This window comes from Citrus sinensis, chromosome 6 (genome assembly GCF_022201045.2).
Source record: "Citrus sinensis cultivar Valencia sweet orange chromosome 6, DVS_A1.0, whole genome shotgun sequence".
Taxonomy (NCBI): domain Eukaryota; kingdom Viridiplantae; phylum Streptophyta; class Magnoliopsida; order Sapindales; family Rutaceae; genus Citrus; species Citrus sinensis.
Genome location: NC_068561.1, coordinates 18,184,163 through 18,204,396, shown reverse-complemented (window position 1 = coordinate 18,204,396; position 20,234 = coordinate 18,184,163). Strand labels below are relative to the sequence as shown.

Here is a 20,234-nt window from a genome sequence, read left to right as displayed (position 1 = left end):
ATTGATCAAGAACTAACCCAATCGCAAGTGATTTACAGAAGATTATGCACAGATCACAATTGAACAGATTTTATGCATAATGATGAACAAATGAAGACGAAATTGACTCTCTCTCAGGCACCACCCGTCAGCTCTGTTATATACTGATATTCTGGGCTCGTCACAACAGATTATAACGAATCCATGCCACGTCAACAGATAATATCTAAAAGACCCTATCAACTGAAGTCAATCTGCACAACAACTCTCCACTTTTCCATATTCTTCATTTCAGTCCACATACACATATCTTCACTATATATATATATATATATGCGGACATGCTTTTAAGTCAGGGTGTTTAATAGAGTCAAATTTTAATGTTATTGAATTGCACGGCTTAATAGTATATCTGCAATTAAAAAAAAATGAAACCGCCCGTACCTGAGAATGATTATATATATATATTGCTTTACATACAAAAATTCTTTGTGGACATTAAAAGGCCTACAATAGCAATTTTACCTGGGCTTGCATATGAAGGAAGTTGTAACAGAAACGTATCTAAATTTGAGGTTTGTCAAATTCAGATATTCTTTGTATTCATTAGTTGTGAAGGAGGGTGTGATTCATCCTTCATCCTTATGTCAATATTTATAATAAAGAATCATCTGATATTGCCTTGCTAACCTTCTGCATTGAATTGGGGACTGTTCTATGACAGTGCATCATTTCAATTTCTTGGTTTGAATCATCTACTGCATGAAAATAAACAATATTCGTATAAATATGAGAGTTTAATAAACTTTCTTCGGCAGGGAAAAGTAGAGATCAAGAATTCTCACTATTTCTTAGATTCATGGACCCAATTCAATTCAGTGGGATCTTTCATTCACATTTTTTTCCACCAAGAACGTTTTATAAAACTCTTGGATCCACGAATTTGGAGTATCCTACTTTCACGCAATTCACAGGGTTCAACAAGCAATCGATATTTCACGATCAAGTCATATTAGTCTTTTCAAACATGAAATCTTAGCTAGATATGCACAGTAATACTGATTTTAAATGCATGATTTACTTTATTGTAGGTTAAGATGGAAGAATGAAACGTGTTGAAGCCCACCTCAGATACAATGCTTTCTTACGAAATCTGCAATCCAAAAATTTCTTTCTTTTTGTTTGCTTAATTTTTCTCCTCTTTGTTAATGTTTATCAAAGGAATTCGAATTTTAATCTCCTTGTTACAGATAGGTTCTCTGCTTTATGTTCGAGTTGTGAAGGCAAACCCAGGCATGAATCCCATGCTATCATGCACTGATGGTTAGTACCGGGCTACCGGCCATATGTTTTTGATATGGAGGGTTTACTTATCAATTTTATATGGAAAATTTTTGTTTTCTTTTCTATGGACTATGTTTTGACTTTTGACCTTTTGCAGATTTATCTCATAATTTATAGGCAGTGGAAAAGCAGCAGAATTTGGCTTCCTTAAAGATGGCTAGTATGTTAGAAACTTCAACTGGTCGATTGAGAATGTGATATTTTTGGTTCCCCTATTCTAACTCATTTGGGATGTACTTCAACACAAATGAACATGGTGTCACTGCAGCAACAATTATTAGCTTTTAGGCCTGAATTGAACCTCCGTTGGCCTGAATGGCCGGGTTTGTGCATGTTCTTAATACCTTTTATTAGCCTGACTGCATGCTTAGTTGAGATGCTTTCCTCTTGCAACTCTTGGAGTTATGCGATGATACAACCCTGCTAACACCCTTTTATTTCCCTCAAGATTTCGTATTTGATCTAGGTGAATGCGGAGTCTCCCCCCTCAGTGGTGGTTGTTGGTAATGCCATCGTGAACTCTGAATCTTTGTGCGTAGTGCGGCAGAAAATTATGATGGATAAACTAGTTCAGAGAATTAAGTGATCAAGTTCTGGTCTGAATTTGATTCCCCCTATAGTCCTATACTTATATTCTTGTCAATCTTGAAACATTGTCTCCATGAATGTCGACAAATATCTTCAATAGTTTTCAAATTACCTCTAATGGTGCCTTCGGGGATTTGTGCGCGATCGTCGCCCTGCGTGTAAATGTGACTGTATATATATATATATATATATATATATATTTTTTTTTAATTTATGAAGCACTACTCATTAATGAGTAGTCCTCTTTAATTAAATATTAAAAATAAACAATTTCGTCCACATGGGCCACCAATTTTGAAAAGCTGAATAGAAATTAAATATGTGTTAAATTCAAATACCGGTCACATTAAAAGTTGCTGGACCATGACCAAGGAGGAGATGGGAGTAGTTGTTTGGTACCCGGCACTTAAAAATCATTAAGGTCGAGCCCTATTGTGGTGGATTAAAATTCTCTCATGTTCTGGGCAAATAACTTAATTATTAATTGAGTATTAATAAATAAAAAATAAAAAAAAGTTAAATCTTATCCATACACTACCACTAAAAGACACATAACAAACGATTATTAAAAGTTTAGATCAGGAGAGAATCTTATTCCGTTTGTGGTACGACTCAATTAAGATTCTCTCATACAATAGTCTTGTTAATCCCAAAATTCTATAATAAATGAAATGAATTTTATAATAAAAAGTTAAGATATTTGTTATTTAGTTGTTTAAATTAGAAGCAACTTCATTATCAATACGTCGCACTCATAAATCACAACAGAAATTAGCTTTGCAATCGACGGAATTCTCTTCAAAATACACTCGAATTTATGGACCAACAAAGTTGATGGTAGTTATTTTTAATTACAATACTCAATTAATGTCTGACCAAGAAACTACATTACCTCTAATCTCACATGATAGAATAACAAAAATAAGTTGGTATATGAGAGAGATTTATAGAGAAATACAAATGGTCCGAAATTAATATCGATCAACAAGACAGTCCACTACTTCAAAATTTTCCCCAAAAATTCCGACCTGCCGGATTCGAACCAGCGACCTAAGGATGGCTACCAGGCTTTGACCCACTACAGTCCTCCGCTCTGCCAACTGAGCTAAGGTCGGTACTTGGAGTAAGTCCCAGTTTATCTTTTAGTAATTAGAAACAGTGACAGTAGCCAATTAGGTGAAAATAGATCCCTCTGCAAATAGAAATTAACGCAAGCCCCTGCAAATAATAATATTGAAAGGTACACGAATTTATACTTTTGACCAGACAACTCTTTGTTGCAATCGCCGCCGGGTATCGTCTTCCCTCGCAGATACTTTTTAATTGCAGCCACCAGATCAGCAGATCTCTCCCTTGTCCCACTGATTTAGGTACATTAATATTCTCACGCTATTATTTTCATTTCTATTTGGATCATATCATATGTTCGTTTAATCGATATATTTCATATTAATAATTAATCATGTTTATTCGAATCTTAGATTCTTGTAAAAAGATGGCGACGGCAGCCCGGCTCCGCTATCATCCGATGGCGTCATCTTCGGCTCCCAACACTCAAATCCCCAATTTCACCCGCCAAAGCCCTAACTTCCCCTACAGATTACCCAACAATCCTGCTTCGTTCTCCCAAAACCACTCCCTCCGCATTCTCCACAGCAAGGTTTCACCTCCAAGATTCGAGCTTTCGAGTACCGGAGGCGGCGGAAGCTACGGAACCGGCCACGGAAAGGGCGGCGGAGGTGGCGGAGGAGATGGGAGTGGAGGATTTAGCGGAGATGGGGATAATAGTAATTCCAAAGATGCTGGGATTTGGGGGCTTTGGTTAAATGGGTGGAGATCAAGAGTTGCCGCTGATCCCCAATTTCCTTTTAAGGTTTTGATGGAACAGTTAGTTGGAGTTACTGCTTGTGTTATTGGTGACATGGCATCTCGTCCTAATTTTGGTCTCAATGAATTAGATTTCGTTTTTTCCACTCTTGTAGTTGGGTCCATTATGAATTTTACTCTTATGTATTTGTTGGCTCCAACATTGTCTGCGGCGCCCCAGAATTTGCCTGGGTTGTTTGCTAGTTGTCCCACGAGTCACATGTTTGAACCCGGTGCTTTTTCTTTCGCTAATCGACTGGGGACTTTTGTGTTCAAAGGACTTGTTTTTGCTTCAGTTGGTTTTGCTGCCGGCCTTGTGGGGACTGCAATCTCTAATGGGTTGATCAAGTTGAGGAAGAAAATGGACCCCGCTTTTGAGACGCCCAATAAGCCTCCACCGACGGTTTTGAATGCCCTCACTTGGTCGCTTCACATGGGGATCAGCAGTAACTTTAGGTACCAGACGTTGAATGGGATCGAGTTTTTGCTGGCTAAGTCGACCCCTGAAGTGGTGTTCAAGAGTTCTGTGGTGGTTCTGAGATGCTTGAACAATGTTCTTGGAGGAATGTCGTTCGTTTTATTGGCTAGAATGACTGGTTCGCAGAGTGTTAGTGCAGACAAGGCCGTTGCTGCAGCGGAAACTGGATCAGCTGAGGAGAAGCAAAAGTTGGTGGATCACAATGATGAAAACTAGGAGAGCAATTAGTTTCTTGAAGCTGGAGTATGTTCCGATTTTCTCCATTTTCTTGGCCGTTCATGACTTGGATGCTTGATCAATATAGTTGCAATAAAAATCCAAGATGATAGCCTGGATGTCTAATTATGTACTTGTAGTTTTAGCTGTTTTGAGGGTTAACATCTGTATGGGTTCGCCAACTCCGATGCTTGCTCTGGTGAACGTTATTTTTCATTCTACTTGTAATTTTCAGTTCCAAGTTTTATAGGCTTGCACTTCCTCGCAAGCAGCAAGATTTGAGCATATTTGTGTTTCTGGATGTCGATTCTGAAAAGAACCGGTAGATGGATATTTCGATTCGAGTGGATGAAGTTCATTTCCAAACTAACATGCTTGATAGAAAGACAAAAACATGTTTGTTCTGGGTGTCGGGATGCCTGGCTACAGGACGGAAGTCACATTTCAATTGCATTAATGCTGCTAAAATGGCAAAGATATAGATTATTAGCAGTAATTTTGGCAGGATGATAAGTAATGCGTTAGCTTTCTATTCAGAGAAGAATAACAAAAATTATATTCTGGTAATGTCGTCACTTTTAATATAATTATTGTTAATTATACTGTAAAAATAATCTGAAGCAAAGAGAATTAATTAATAAAATTTATTTTTAAAAGTGTTATGAGTTATAAAAAGTTTTGGTAAATCTCATAATTTTGAATAAATATGTATGTAAAACATTCTCTATATTATCATGTGTAGATAATTAAAATTAAAATTTTATATTATTAGTTTTATTTTATTATCTCAATATAATTTGTAATAATAATAATTTCTATATTTATATAGAGTATAAAAGTAATTCTCAAAATCAAATTTTAAAAAATTAATCTTTCTCTATTTTTTAAAATTTAATATAAGATAAGAGTGATTTTATTAATAAGAATTTCTATAAAAAAAATTATTAAATATAAAATTAATTTTTAATTTTTTAAAATCACTTTTTATCTTGTGGACTGCAACATCAAACTCAAAAGCAAGCAACATCGAACGGGCCCTTAAACAAACAGGCCCATGAAGCCATTACCAAATGCGACTGAGAATATGCGTAAATAGTAAAGCTTGGAACGCCCTACAGCCCCTACCCAAGTTAACAAATCGCATTTGCAATGGCAATTGTCACCTACTGCTTGTTAACAAACAGCCCCTATACCGAGGAAGTTCAACAAGAAGCTGGACTAACATTTAACATTTCACTTCACAATCAATTTATGGCTATTGGAATAGCAGGTCTTGACAACTCTATAAACTATGAAAAAATTACCAATCTTACTATCAGAAGAGAAAAAAGTAATATTCATATCCAATGGAGATTCTGAAAAGGAAGCTGTGTCATGGGATTTCTTTTAACTTCAATGTAAAATGCTGTCTGAATCTCTTGGTTAAAATTCAAAGGCTTGTATAAGATGACCACAAAGGAATCTCCTAATAACTTCCATTTATAAATTTTATGAGTACGCTCTACCTATCCTGAAAGCATAACCTATCCACTTCCACATCAGCACCTCAATGTAACTCACCAAAAGTCATTAAGATTTTACCAGAGTCATCTCATCTGACAGCCTCAGGTGCAGAATTGCAGTAGGGGGTGTGCAAACAAACCAACTTGGTGCATGTTAAGCACAGAGTAGCAAATACAACTCCGAAAATAAGCCCGCAACTGCCTTTCCGAGTGTCCAAACTTGCCGCCCTCTTTACTATTCTTCCAAAACTCGGGAGTAGTCCGCCACAAGCAAAAACCATGACATGGTCTAGACCACTGTAGTCAATTCCTGCAAGTATGGCTCCAATAGCAGATGTTGGCCCCATGAATCCTATCAAAGCGGCAGCAGCAAGGGACGCAGGCAAACTGGCAGTTGCCCCATATATGCAGCTTGCCACAGCTGCACCACGAGGAAGGCCATGTAGGGAAACAGGAAGGACCATGTGCTGACCGAGTCCATAAGCTTTTGGTGCAGCCACTCCTAGTGCAAGCCCCTCAGCCAACGCATGGAGAGCCACTGCTCCACATGATAAAAATGATTGAAGGGTAAGAACACTCACTGGAAAACTGTTTACTGTAGGCAAGCTAACTGATGAAGTTTTTTTACGGCCTGCAAGTTTCAGAATGCTGGAGCTCGATACATGGACAAATGCAGCCCCTGCTGCAAGCAGAAACACAAGGGGTATAAATCCCATCTTTGAAGACAGAAGTAGCTGTACTGGTCGCCAGCCACCAAGGACAAAGGCAATGCCTGAGGCTGCACCCATGAGAAGGGCATGCTGAAGGCTGAAAGCATGAGCAAATGCGAGAAGAACGATGCCACCGAGCAATGGCCCCAGACCAAAAAGCAAAGAAACAAAATATCCAGAAGCATCCTGTGAACTGCAAAGTAAAAATTAGCGTCTTAGTGATGGTGAAGGACAGACATGCAATCACAATTAGGTCACCAAGAGAGTAATACAGAGTCCACAGGATGCAGAATTGTGTTTCAGATCAGGTATCATAATTCAAATACTCTGTCAAAAGAGAAGAAGACCTCCAATGAAGGACAGACATGCAATTACAATTGGTCTGGAGGTAAGGTAATTTGATTATGGCAGAAATACTTTCACAAAATTAGAAAGATCAGTCATCAATCATCATGCTGAGCTCCAGAACGTAACTTTATGATAATCTCATGAGTTACAGCCAATAACAAACCTAGAGAGATCGAATGTAACATTAAAGATGTTAATAGTGCTTGCCACAAGGAAAAAAAAAATTTCTACTAATCTTGTATTGAATATGACACCTGCCATAGCACTACAACTTGTGAGGGTAATCAATACACTCAGCGAGAGTTGCTGATATCATCAAAGCAATTTCACTAAAGATGAAAAATAGATGTCCAAAATTCACATTCAAGCTTTTTATTATCATATCTAAACAACTGAAGTACATCCATAAACTGCATAAAGACAGAAACTAGAAATCACGATACAGTTCTGCACCATGAGCTGCGAGACAGCAGTTGTGGAAAAGAAGCCAGTAAACTGACATCAACGGAGGTTCACGAAATAGAAAAGTAAAATGACTGTGAAACATCAAACTGTATTATAATATGTAACATAATTGATGACCAAGGAGCAGATGCCTGAGAATAATTGAGTCGGGCAACTGATTAACTAGATGTGAAAGAATCCATGAATTCAAAGCTAAAGAATAAATAAAAGGTTCAGACAACAAACTGGAGTGCGGCGCTTAAATCATACATAAAGCTTTTGAGTCTGTAATCCAAAAATAATATCCACTAAAGACTACCACTCTAAATAATAATTAAACCAATCGCAAATGCAATATTGTTAAATCTGTTCATTCATTTTTTTTTCCAAATAAAATTCTAAAACAACTCACTTATAATCATGGCTGAGATTCTGGAATAAAGTGCTCAGAGCTTCCATAAAAGCTACAGAAATTGTAGCTGCTGAAGCCACTGGAGTTGGTGAGGCTTCCTATGATAAAAATGCAGGGAAAAGCAAACATCATCTCTCTAATCTGGGAAATAAGGTTAACAAATTTGAATTTAAGAAGTTCAGATACAACTGGAAGATACCTTGAATGCATCAGGGAGTACCTCAGCAATAACCATCCAGATCATACACCCAGCAGCAAAGCCAGTACAGAAAGGCAAAAACTTGTTGAAGGCGTCGGCACATATGAATGAAGGAACTGCTACAATAGGCTGCATGGTAAAATATTCTGGAACTTTATCCTCTTTTAAATTAGTGACTTCGTAACTTCTTCCATTTTTTGTTACAATGGAGAAACAACCTAAAGCCCAAGAAATTGCTGGGGACCATACATTACCTGAGGCAAGGATGTAATTATACTCCATAACATGGCATTTTGTGGAGATACACCTTTAGAAGCAAGCATCATACTCACAGCTAAACCCTCAGGAATATTGTGCACAGCTATAGCCAAAGTCACCAACAGACCTTGAGAAAAGCCTTTGGAGCCAGCAAAAGAAACTCCAACACCAGATCCTTCTCCAAATGAATGAAGAGTCATTATTCCAATGACAAGAACAACTTTAGCTGCATCTGCACCTTTTATGTCCAACATACTTACTTCTCCATATTGTTCAAGAAACTGAAAGCCAGAGACAATGCATGGTGTTAGATATATTATTACATTAACATGGATACAAACAACCCAAGATGCAGCAAGTCAGTTTTACCATGAAATAAACCAAACTTGATAATGAGAAATGAAAGACCAGAGCCATCACCTTTTTACAAAGTAAAATGAAAATGCCACCAGATAAGATCCCAATAACGACCCAATTGCTTGCACCATGCTCCTGCCCTTCCTGTATGAGATCGAAGCTTGCAGCCAACATTACACCAGCTGCCATTCCATTGCATATACCAGCCCATTGAGGACCAAGCTCCACAAAGAAGAATGGGATTGCACCTAACCCTGTAGCAGCAGCCATTGCCAATGTAAATAAAGCTACAGTAGATACTGAAACTCTGCTGTGACTGCCTTTCATTTCACCTAGCCCACTGTTATCAAAATCTATTTCATTCTCAGCACCAGTTCCATCTATAACACTTCTTCCTACATTTTTGTGAGGAGCAGCTCTTATCTTCTGTGAAATTCCACCTTCAGTTTCTGCCGCAACACATCCACACAACACTATGGAGAACAGCAAAACCAAAAGCAGTTTGAATCTGAACTGCATTGTTCTTTCTGTACACATCAATGTAGAATTGATCACTTATTTCAGCAGAACTTATCATACAAATTTCACTAATACCCAATAAAATGACGTACAAATTGTCCTAAATGAATGTCTTCATAAGCCAATTACGGGGCAGAAGTCAAGCGCAACACGGCTTGGTCAACATCTGCAACAATCCAAAATGCAACTTTGATAAGCAAAGAGCTCAAATTGACAATATTAATCAAGGGTCAATTACACTGAAAACCTGAAGTTGTAGACAGAATTATAACCAGGTTCGAAGAAGCAATCTTAGAAAGCTATTAGATTTTCAAGATAATAATGCAATTGAGCATTATCTGAAGTAAACACAAAATGCTTTCCTGAGCTAATTATCAGAAAATTATCAATATAACTCTTTAAATTATAATTAATCCTTTAAATTATAATTAATCCACCCAAAATCGGGTTCCTATTTGCTCGTATTGAATTAAAAACATCACTGCAAGAACCTCAAACAACTTAATTAATGAGATTAAGAGTCATCAAAATCCATAACCCAATTGAAAAAACACCAGCGAAAGAAATGAAAGTAACATTTTTTTTATTTTAGATAAATAAATTAAAATCCCACATTTGATTTACCATCAATGAATGAAGAAAAAGCAAAATGCTCAAAAATCCAAAATCAATCCCAATTCAAACCCTAAAACATTCAACAGCAAGATAAGACCTTATCATAGACCCATCCAATTAAATTGAAATTGGGTTCAATACCCAGTTCCAAAAGTCGCGTTAAGAATTAAAAATTAAAAAAAAAAATAATCAAAACTTACCATCAGAAACCAACGATCCTGATTGATGGTTGACACAAACCTTTAATATAAACATGAGAGACAGAGAAGGTTCCGAGGAATAAACCGAAACCCCCCCAATAAAATTAACAGTAAATGTAGATAGAAGATTTACTAACAAGAATCAGTTAATTTGGGTTTTTTTAATTAATTAATTAATTTTTTTTTTTTTATAATCTGACGGCACGTTGTTTTCAAATGTAGTCCCAGTCCCTAGTCCGAAAACCAGCGACCCAATAACGCTTACTTCGGTTCCACGGATTTTGTATCAAAACAAACAGCGTTTATGACGTCATATAGCGGTTTTCAGACAGCAAAACACGAGTGTTGCGAAAGTCAATTCCTACGTGGAAAAAAAATGACGTGGAGAGTTTTAATAAATAAATAAATAACTTTTTTTTTAAAAATTCAATTTGCTTGTAAATAACTAAATAATTTTTTAAAAAATTCAATTTGCTGTTGGCAACTGTTGTTTCACATTGTAGAAACGCTACAATTAATCAAACAACAAATCACATGTTCTTTGCATAAAAATTGAAAATTTTATACGTTTTAAAATACCGCATTTCTAATACATGAACATTTTTTAAAATTATTTATGGTTAACCAATATTTTCAAGATATTTACAATTTAGCAAAAAGGGAATTATTTTTATGAAATTTCTATGGATTTTAAGCAAAATTCCACCTGTAAATGCATAAAAATGGATCTTCTGAATGTCCCACTAGAGTTTTCGCATTTGTTAAATTGTTCGATAAAAACCTACTTTATATCCATTTGTTGTGCTTGATATTTGATAAGTCCATTATACAGCAGAAACTTCAATTCGAATGAAGAATCATAATACAAACAGCAAATTTATCACCCTATATAAAAATTTATTTGCTTCATTTACATGATAATATATTACATTAAGATACAAAATCCATGTTACATTCCTCATATTGATTATTGTACAAGGTCGTAACTTATTGTCTTGGTGTCAACGGGGTGAGATGGAGGGAACTGCACCACTGATAAGATCACTGCCTGAAACATTGGACGACGACGCATAAGGATCCCTTGTAAGGAAAGACGAAGAAGTTGATGCTGACTTGCCAGAAAGGAGGGAACTCGATTCAGATTTAGAAAACATGGTATCAGTTTCTGGAAACATTTTGAGAATGTTTTCGAGCTCTCTGACAACATCTGACATGGATGGCCGATGTTCTGGCTTGTCATGGCAACATCTGAGTGCCAAAGTTACAAATCTCTCTACACATTCTGATGGATAAGAGCCCATTCTATTGTCTATGATCGAGAACACCATACCTGAATCACGGGCCACATTGACCTGCACATATAATTCTCATATGCTTAATGTATGCTGCTAAATGTTTGAGCTTTGTCAAAATGAAATCAATGCTGTGTAGCGCTGGATTTTGATTAAAGATATTGTTAGTTTATGCTGAAAAGATTGGCTGCTGTTGGAAAGTTTTCTAGAAAGGAATGTGCTCGTGGTCATCGAGTAAAAAGTTATAGAACAGAGAAGAGATGTTCAAGAGCATTTTCGTGTGAGAAAGTACCTCGCGGACAATATTTTTGCCATGTGATATTGGTTGCATACCCGTCAATAGTTCCAGGAGTACAACTCCAAGGCTATAAACATCACTTTTATCTGTCAACTTATGAGTCAAAAAGTATTCTGGATCGAGGTAACCCTGCATATACGTATGATCAATATATGTGAGAGCTATGCTGTTTCAAATTTGGGCCTAGTAACCAGCCAACAGAAACCTGCAAATAACTTCTATGGAACCAAAACATGTTAATGACAGATTCAAACTTACCGGTGTACCCTTCACAATTGTGGAAACATGAGTTGGCATTGTTCCTTCATCATCCAGGACTGGAGCAAGCCGCGAGAGGCCGAAATCAGCAACTTTGGCATTCAAATTGGAATCCAGAAGTATATTGCTGGCTTTGATATCTCGGTGGAATACAGGTGGGTGTGCTTCGGTATGGAGGTAAAGAATTCCCTTAGCAGAATCCAATGCAACACGTAACCTCATAGCAAAATTCAGGTTTTCTTTAGTTCTACCTGCAAATCATAGTCACTGCCAATTCAATTACCAAGAAAGTTAAGTTCAACATAAGCATGCCAAAAACTAGATAGTTAAAAGCGAAAAGTAATGCAACAATACGTTACTGAAGGCAGCATTACGAAGCTAGGTATGGGCTATTATTTAGAGTTTTTTTTAGCAAGAACAGATGCAGTAACAAACCATAAATCTAGAAAAATTACATACCAGAAAGCCAGTCCCTCAATGTGCCATTAGGCACGAATTCGTACACCAACATCTGCACAAGTGGCAAAAGCAGAAGCAGGTTGTTTATATCTATAATTGAACCGATTTTAATACACCCAATTCTTTATTGGGAAAAGTATATGCAATCACACATCTTGTAAGACAAAACCCTAGAGATGTACTAGTGACATTCCATAAATTGACAACTGGAAATGAACATACCTGCTCCCCTTCTTCATCACAGTATCCCAACAGTGAAACCAGGTTCCGGTGATGCAACCTAGACAGTAATTTTATCTCAGTCAAGAATTCATTTTGGCCCTGTAAGGATCCTTCTTCAGCGCGCTTTATGGCAACGGTTGTATTGTCAGACAAAATGCCTTTATAAACCTTCCCATAACCTCCTTGACCAACTTGAGTTGAACTGCTGAAATAGTCAGTTGCCATTGCCAATTCTTTAAACTTGAAGCCTTTCACCCCATCAATTTTCATAGATATCTTCGTGGCTGCAAAACATAAGGAACATCACTCTTCACTCCCACAGAGATATGGGTTATATAGAAGTATTTGCATAAATTAATCCTAAAGAGTTGCATTAAAAAACTCACATAATCGTTTCCTTGATAATGAGTGTTGATATCTAGCATGCCTTCTCATTACCAGAAGTGTTACAGCTGCAGTTATTGCCACAGCAGAGGCAACGGCCCCTACTACAATTGCTGCCAAAATGCCCCCACTAATACCTTTGCTTTGACTGTTGAAATTCACTGTAGCAAACAAGAAAATCAGAAAGGAAATATAAATAGAATTAATCAATCCAATCAAATGGCATTAAAATTTTATATGCTTAGATGATATATCCACCCAGTTTCCTGTTGACTTTCAAGCTCAGCATAAGTTTGATCAACCTTGCCTACCGAAGCACAAAATATCTATTTGAAGCCAAGTTTTGAGAATAAAAAAAGAGCAATTGCAGGCTTAGACACATACGATTTGAATAAGGCCCCAGGAGTGTGAAGTTGAGCAGCTCATATGGGCCAAAGATGTCACTTCCTGGAAACTTCCAGGATGTAAATCTGTCTCTAATTTGCCGAACCTCACTGTCATCAAACGTGCTTGAGCGGTTCAATGTAGGAAACAGCTTCAAATACATCTCCAGACGAGGTCCCTTCTCCCAGGCAAATGAATCGATTGACAGTTGATAGAGTTCCAGGTTAAGAGTATTAGTCAGGTATTCCTCAAATGGGTAAACATAAGGAGGAAAATAAGTGAAACTGGGACTCTTTAGCCGATAGCCAATTCTCAAAGGTGCTGCGCAAAAGCATGGCTCAGGGGATGCAGGGACATATTCAAAGAAATTATCCACTGGACATGCTTGAACAGGACAATTAACTTTTGAGTTTGTAAGTGTCTCATCTCCTCCAGCATCAGATCCACAAAATCTGCCTGTATTTGGTATGTTTGCGCTGGTGCAGATAGGATTGCCCCCAAGCCTAAAAAGAAACTGCCAAAATATGAGAAATGAATGATGGAATTAAGGAATATACATAACATGCCACATAGTTTTTTATTCTTAATATCCTTATAATTTAATCTTGACCAAGATTACTGACACAAAGAAGATGGGAAATAGTAGTATATAGGGGACCAGCATACCTTAGGGTGACATTGCTTGGAAGAGTTAGATCTCCGACAATGTTTGAGAATGAATTGTTCCTCAGATCACTGTATTTTGATTGTGCAAAAAAGGAGAATGTCAGCAGAAGTTATGTTTTGAAGAATTGGACTAACATATGATATTCACTTCAAAACATATGCAAACACTAATATAATTTTCATTATCTTTATGCAGTAGCAGGCAATCAACGCTGCGTGATCATAGATAATAAGACAAGTCTCACATTTTAAGCCTAGCTTTTGTACTGAAGGACTTGTTTTGCCATATGGTAGCAGGGATAGAACCGGTCAAAAAATTGTTCTCCAGTGACCTGAAATACATAAGAAATTGAAAGTCATATTCAGAGTGCATAGAAGAACATCCCCATATATACTATTCCATTGAAACAGTTGTTTTTAGATGTAACAAACAGCATTATATAATACTCTCTTAACTATTTTATACTTGTTACCCCATAAGAGGAAATAGAAAGAATGATAAGAAGCTTATAGATTCTTACAGTGTCTGAAGAAAAGGCAGATTAGAGATACTTTCCAGGATGGATCCATTAAGATAGTTGTCTGACAAATCACTGCAATCAACAAGAATGAATTTTTCAACACAAGGACATCTTTATTTTTATTCTATTTCAAATAAAATGCCTGACAAGAGATACAAATTTACTATGCCATTACATAGTTGTCACGTTTTCAGAAAGCTTCTTTGATGGTATGGATCCAGTTAGATGATTCCAGCTAAGATCCCTGTCATATGAACCCAGGAACAGTATAATACAAGTTACATGTTGTAGCTTTAACAGAATAAAAATAATAGCATCAGAACGTGAAGACCTTAGAACAACCTTTGGGAAGTGAATATTAAAAATTTTCAACGCAATACTCAAACTTACAAATAGTATAGGTTTGGAATCCCGCTAAGATCAGGAACAGCTCCCTGCAAGTTGCAGTTCCTAAGACTTCTGCCAATTTGAAAAGAGAAGAATAACTCTGTATCAGTTTGCCTTCCAAGAATATCTAGGCAAAAATTTCTTATTCCATTTCTTTTGAAGAATGGCAATATTTGTACTTGCTAATTTCCATTTCATAGCAAACACTGGTACTCAAGAGAGCTGATTCCACAGCAGCACATGTATTAGAAAGAAGCCATCCAAATTATTTGAAAAGTTGCCTGAATCATCTGACTCCTTGGGAATCAAGGTCTTAATAACTGTATTGTTAATTATTTACATATTATCCATCATAAAAGAGCCAATGATATTGTAACTTCAAAGAGACAACTGCATCTGTATTTTTACCAGGATTAATTCCAAGATGTTGATTTCTTTCTTAATACAGGTCACGTGTCATATGACTAGGTTCATAATCACACTTTTTTTGTCAAAAAACTTGGATTCTGAGGCTTAAAAGGAAGCATAATTTTTCACTGGAAGAATACAAGGCAGCATTGAAGGCAAAGAGTGATAAAATACTTACAACTTTACTAATTTGGAAAAGTTTCCATAAGTGGCTGGAATTTCAGAAGCACTGAAGTTGTTGTTATCTAGTTGACTGCAGAAAGGGAAAAACTATTGCAATTTAAACAAATGGCAATATGATAAACGATGAGGCACATACATTTCACCATTAAACATGCCTTTAAGGTTATGCTAAACACCTAGCAAGATACAAAGGAGTTGAAAATTCATAACATCATTCATGAAGCACAATGAATCAATCAGATACATAACAAAAACTGAGATTTAAGTGAAAAAAATAAATAAATAAACAAATAAAGAGTGTGGAGAAAACATACAGAATGCACAATTGTGGCAACTCTGATAACTCTGGCGGAAGATTTCCAGACAAGTTATTATTATCCACAAGCCTGCAAGCATTTGTTTCATTTATTACTTACCATTTATAACTAATCAACATCTCTCAATCTAACAATCTTCCAAGCCAAAAGGTTATGGCAGATAATAGAAAACAAAAAAATAAATAAATAAAATCTGTATAAGCTCACAGATGAATAAGAGTGGACAGTTTGGAAAGCTCAGATGGAATTTGACCACCAATAGAGTTGTTGTTCAAGTGGCTGCAATGGTCAGATATAAAAGCAGATAAAATGAGAGTAGAAGACAAACAGCCTCCCCTATAAATTGAAGTAGCGTTTTGGGGTGATAATCCACTTACAGGTGTCTCACTCTGCTCAAGTTAGCAAATGATTTTGGAATTGTGCCTGTGATATTATTCTCGTCTACTTGGAGTCTATTCAAGTTAGATAGATATCCAAGCTCATCAGGTAAAGAACCAGATAATTTATTTCCATTCAAGAGCCTATGCATATAAAAGTGACATCAGACAAACCATATAAAAGCCTTCAGATCTATTCAGAGAAACTAATCCATTAAAAGAGAAGAGGGGGGAAGTGGAACTAAATTAAAAAGATCGAAAAAAAAACAACTCCAAGCTTACAAGAATATCAAGGATGAAATGTTTCCTATCTCCTTTGGTATTGTTCCCGTCAGATCATTCCACATGAAATCTCTTCCAGTGGCCAATGAAAGAAAAAGAAGTAAGCATCAATGAATAGATTATGGAAAAGTTTAAGATATTATATACTTTTTCTCAATAAATCAACTTATGAAAATTTTATGTCTCACAATATTCGAAGCCGAGATAGCTGGCCAAGCTCAGGTGCTAAATTTCCAGAGAGATTCATACTAAGCAGCTGGCTGTATCAAAAGAAACGGAAGATGGATACTTATAATCATTGTATGGCATATATTAAGAATGCAAAGGTTTAATGATACAATTCAGGTAAAAAAGGACATAGAGTAACATAACCAAAAAAAAAAAAAAAACAAAATAGAAAGAAAATCAAGAAAAGCCAAAAGGCAAATGGGAACATGTAAAACATACAGCTCTCGAACATGCAAGTGACCATCAGTTTCAACTGTATCAAAGCATAAAACTCCTGTCCAATTTGACATGCAGGGATCCCCCTTGTTCCAATTTCTGAGGTGATTCATAGAATCAACTAAACTGTTCTTGATTGCTCGCAATGCACTTGCTGCAAACAATACTAATCATTATTTGGATCTCAAGATGAAAGAGATCAGCAAAAAGATAGAACCCAGATACCAAGTAAAGTTATCATCCGATTTACCAACCTCCATAACAAGCATTTCAATATGAAAGCAATTCTCTTTCATGCCCAATTTTGTCTCATATCATGGATATTGTCAATGAAGGATAACTTTCATTTAGTTATTATGTATATTATACCCTACCATCAATCACCATATTTGTGGCAACAAATTAGCTGGGCACAGGAATTAAGAATTTTTAAATGCATAAGAACTTTTCTTGAGGAGTAGAGGTAGTAGGTATGGCAACTTCCCAGCTAACAAAAATTAAAAAACTCAAGCTTGCAGCAAATACCTTCTTGAGGATCTGTAGTCTGAGCAGCTGCAAGAAGCACCAAGTAACTAAACAACAAGGCATAAACAAATCCAGAAGCTCTCAACCCAAACATCATGATACCCTACAAAAACACATTTTCAAATAACAGGGAGAAAAAAAAAAGATGCCACTTGTCAACAATCAAATTAAAAGAGTATCAGTGTCCAACATAAAAATCATTCATACCTCAAACACAACATTCATCTAAAATTCTCTCCTGGTTGGTCGTATAAAGCGGAAAGAGCAGCTACAAGGGACACACAACTCAACTACTCTCAGTTTATTTTTGAAAAAGCATGTCATTAGAAATCAATTAGCAACTTTATTTGACTTCTTTTTTTGTGGCTAATAATTGGGATCTTAACAGCAGAAGATGCAAAAACAGATATGATTCCTGCCAAGAAATAATAGTAATAATAATCATCAAAAACACTGATAAGAGAAAGCTTCTTACATGAGAAAGAGACCAGTGAAACATATAGCCTGACAACCAAAACTCAAACCCAGGTCTCTGTCCTTTTCTTGTGGTGGCGCAAAGCTGACGCAAATCCAATAAAATATTGGATTATGTTGTGACACAGTGTAGCTGTCATGTGCATGAACAAATTGAACATAGACTTTTCTTGCTTGAATAAATGATTTGTTAGATGGCATTGTCATCATGGTTGGTTCATCCAATTTCTTTCTTTCCTTTTTTTTTCCCCCCTAATCAAGCAATTTTAGCTAGCAAAACAGATAGAGAATAAGATATTGTCCTTCCTTTTTCTTCATTAAAATATGTATCACAAATAATGGAATAAACTTTCTCACTCCATGAACCTTTCCTAAACTTTAAAATATCATATAAAAAAAGTAATCCTTATCTTATATATATATATATATATGAGATTTATATATTACTTATATAAGAGACATATATTTTAAATTCACGTGAGATAGGAGATCCTATCAAAAAATGCGAGAGGGTTGCTTTCATTTCATTTAGGACAGGGAACTCAGAAAGTACAGAATTGTTAGCCCCACGTGGCGTCCATTGACAATTTGTCAATGTTGCAAAATCAACCTCGGGGTTTGATTTGATATCTAGCGCTCCATGAAAATTACAAGGTGGCTAGCGAAGAAATGCCATTTACTTCTGCCCGATATTTTGGGACGTATGACAGAGAAATACTATGTGGAATAACCTCTGTGGAATCGAGTTGCCGTATTAGAAAAATATGGCGTAAATAGCCATTTATGATGTGGTGTAACCTCTCTGAAATCGACTCTGTTACTGTGGCTGAAAATGTTTCCCACCAATAGGTGATTTTGTCCCTTTATGCATCGAAGGGGTTGCAACAGATAAGATCAAAAGCTGATAAGTCCACTAGTCCAGTATATAAATGAGGGGGGAAATTTAAAAAAAAAAAAAAAAAGACAACAAGTGAGTTGATTTTTTTGCCTAAAAAAGTCACTATTATTAATTTTAATAAAATTGTCACTTGAATTGGATGATATTTTTTAAATCATTTTATAACCATCAACCTTCGGACTTTTTATAAGTCCAAAAGATAATTAGAATCATGAGGATAGTTTCACACTAAGGTAATGTGAATTTCTAATTCATCACTTACTCACTATATGGAATCAACTCACTAAAGTACCAAGTATAAGAAGCCGGCGGATAGACGGTAACATAAATTAATTTGTTGTTGAGAAAAGATAAGTATTTATCATAACTTCTTTGCCGCAATGCTTTAAAAATTAAATAAAAGCAACACATCACCAATTTAGAGAATAACTCTTAAGCTCCGTATGGTATTGCTGCGAAGTAGCTTAAAAGACACCATTATTGTGGACAAGAAGTTCTAGTTGTTGAGAGAAAGTTGATAAATATTTGGTAAATAATACCATTGGTAATAATAAAGTTATCAAGTAAAAATTATCTGTTATTCTTTCAATACTTTATTTTGAATAAACTACAGAGTTTTTACCCAAATACTTTGGTAGCTCAGCTGTCCAAGATGCTGAAGCAAATGTAACCCTAAAATATGAATTGGAAATTCTCCACCATTTTGGAAACAGTTTCTAGATTCAGAGAGAGTGAGCTATATACAAACTGTATAGACACACAGTAAACTACACGCATGGAATCAGAGTTCACTCTGACTTGTTTCTAAAGCATCCTATAACATGCATGAAATGACTGATTCCTGAAGAACAGTTTTTCAGTCCACTTCCATAAAAAAAGAAACAAAACATGATAACAGCGATATTTCAGTTTCATTTAAGAGAAAAAACATACACGGGCAATGGCATTGGCGACGCTCAATGCTGGGGATGGCACCACTAACAAGGTTACTTACTTCCAACTTCTTGGAAGAGCAGTGCTAGTGTCAGTCGCCTTTGGGAGCAGTCGCTGCTTCTAAGGAGGACAAGTGTCCCTTTTCTTTTCTTTTTTGTGCTTTATTAAATGTTTTTGTTATTGTTTTAGTTTTTACTTGTACCATAGATTATCAATCATAGTCTTTGTAACTGTTATAATTTTATTTTTACCCTCACAATTTTGATGAAAAAAGTCTTTTGCCTTGACAATAGTCTTTATTCTTTATGCTTAATTATTATTTTATCATTTCTTTCATTTTTTTTGAAAAAATCATATTTATTTAAGAATTTAAATCCACTGCAACATTTGTTTAACATGACAATAACAACTTTACGTAATTTTTTCACTCCAAATTTTATTTTTCTGAGATAAGATTTAAAAAAGAAACACCAATACACCATTATTA

General features: G+C 35.9%; 3 protein-coding genes and 1 non-coding gene across 11 annotated transcripts; 1 reads left to right on the top strand and 3 right to left on the bottom strand.

Moving 5' to 3' along the window:
* Nucleotides 1-2,933: 2,933 nt before the first annotated feature.
* On the bottom strand, nucleotides 2,934-3,026 carry TRNAY-GUA (transfer RNA tyrosine (anticodon GUA)). Its single transcript has 2 exons — nucleotides 2,990-3,026; nucleotides 2,934-2,969 (listed from the first exon to the last, which is right to left on the bottom strand). It is a non-coding gene; the product is annotated as a tRNA-Tyr (tRNA).
* An 87-nt stretch (nucleotides 3,027-3,113) lies between these two features.
* On the top strand, nucleotides 3,114-4,756 carry LOC102616987 (protein RETICULATA-RELATED 3, chloroplastic). The gene is made up of 2 exons (XM_006481185.4): nucleotides 3,114-3,281; nucleotides 3,393-4,756. Exon 2 carries the CDS (start codon nucleotides 3,407-3,409, stop codon nucleotides 4,469-4,471), a length of 1,065 nt encoding a protein of 354 aa, XP_006481248.1. The 5' UTR covers nucleotides 3,114-3,281; nucleotides 3,393-3,406; the 3' UTR covers nucleotides 4,472-4,756.
* A 916-nt stretch (nucleotides 4,757-5,672) lies between these two features.
* On the bottom strand, nucleotides 5,673-10,271 carry LOC102616505 (putative zinc transporter At3g08650). 4 transcript variants are annotated; one of them, XM_006481184.4, is made up of 7 exons: nucleotides 10,036-10,271; nucleotides 9,313-9,386; nucleotides 8,765-9,228; nucleotides 8,341-8,625; nucleotides 8,087-8,215; nucleotides 7,888-7,985; nucleotides 5,673-6,876 (listed from the first exon to the last, which is right to left on the bottom strand). In XM_006481184.4, the coding sequence occupies exons 3-7, from the start codon at nucleotides 9,218-9,220 to the stop codon at nucleotides 6,063-6,065; spliced, it is 1,782 nt and encodes a 593-aa protein (XP_006481247.1). In that variant the 5' UTR covers nucleotides 9,221-9,228; nucleotides 9,313-9,386; nucleotides 10,036-10,271; the 3' UTR covers nucleotides 5,673-6,062. The 4 variants fall into 4 exon arrangements, with proteins under 4 accessions (XP_006481247.1, XP_024955644.1, XP_006481246.1 ...); XM_025099876.2 differs by lacking the exon at nucleotides 10,036-10,271 and adding an exon at nucleotides 9,845-9,930; XM_006481183.4 differs by having other exon boundaries at nucleotides 8,765-9,386.
* A 624-nt stretch (nucleotides 10,272-10,895) lies between these two features.
* LOC102615616 (probable LRR receptor-like serine/threonine-protein kinase At1g06840) lies at nucleotides 10,896-18,260 on the bottom strand. 5 transcript variants are annotated; one of them, XM_006481181.4, is made up of 22 exons: nucleotides 17,918-18,248; nucleotides 17,650-17,710; nucleotides 17,443-17,545; nucleotides 16,921-17,071; nucleotides 16,662-16,733; nucleotides 16,474-16,545; nucleotides 16,192-16,335; nucleotides 16,022-16,093; nucleotides 15,812-15,883; nucleotides 15,493-15,567; nucleotides 14,910-14,978; nucleotides 14,695-14,763; nucleotides 14,520-14,591; nucleotides 14,244-14,330; nucleotides 13,999-14,067; nucleotides 13,333-13,835; nucleotides 12,951-13,109; nucleotides 12,565-12,848; nucleotides 12,343-12,394; nucleotides 11,884-12,134; nucleotides 11,620-11,754; nucleotides 10,896-11,387 (listed from the first exon to the last, which is right to left on the bottom strand). In XM_006481181.4, the coding sequence occupies exons 2-22, from the start codon at nucleotides 17,665-17,667 to the stop codon at nucleotides 11,037-11,039; spliced, it is 2,880 nt and encodes a 959-aa protein (XP_006481244.1). In that variant the 5' UTR covers nucleotides 17,668-17,710; nucleotides 17,918-18,248; the 3' UTR covers nucleotides 10,896-11,036. The 5 variants fall into 5 exon arrangements, with proteins under 5 accessions (XP_006481244.1, XP_006481242.1, XP_006481243.1 ...); XM_006481179.4 differs by lacking the exon at nucleotides 17,650-17,710; XM_006481180.3 differs by lacking the exon at nucleotides 17,918-18,248 and having other exon boundaries at nucleotides 17,650-17,911.
* Between the last annotated feature and the right edge of the window lie 1,974 nt (nucleotides 18,261-20,234).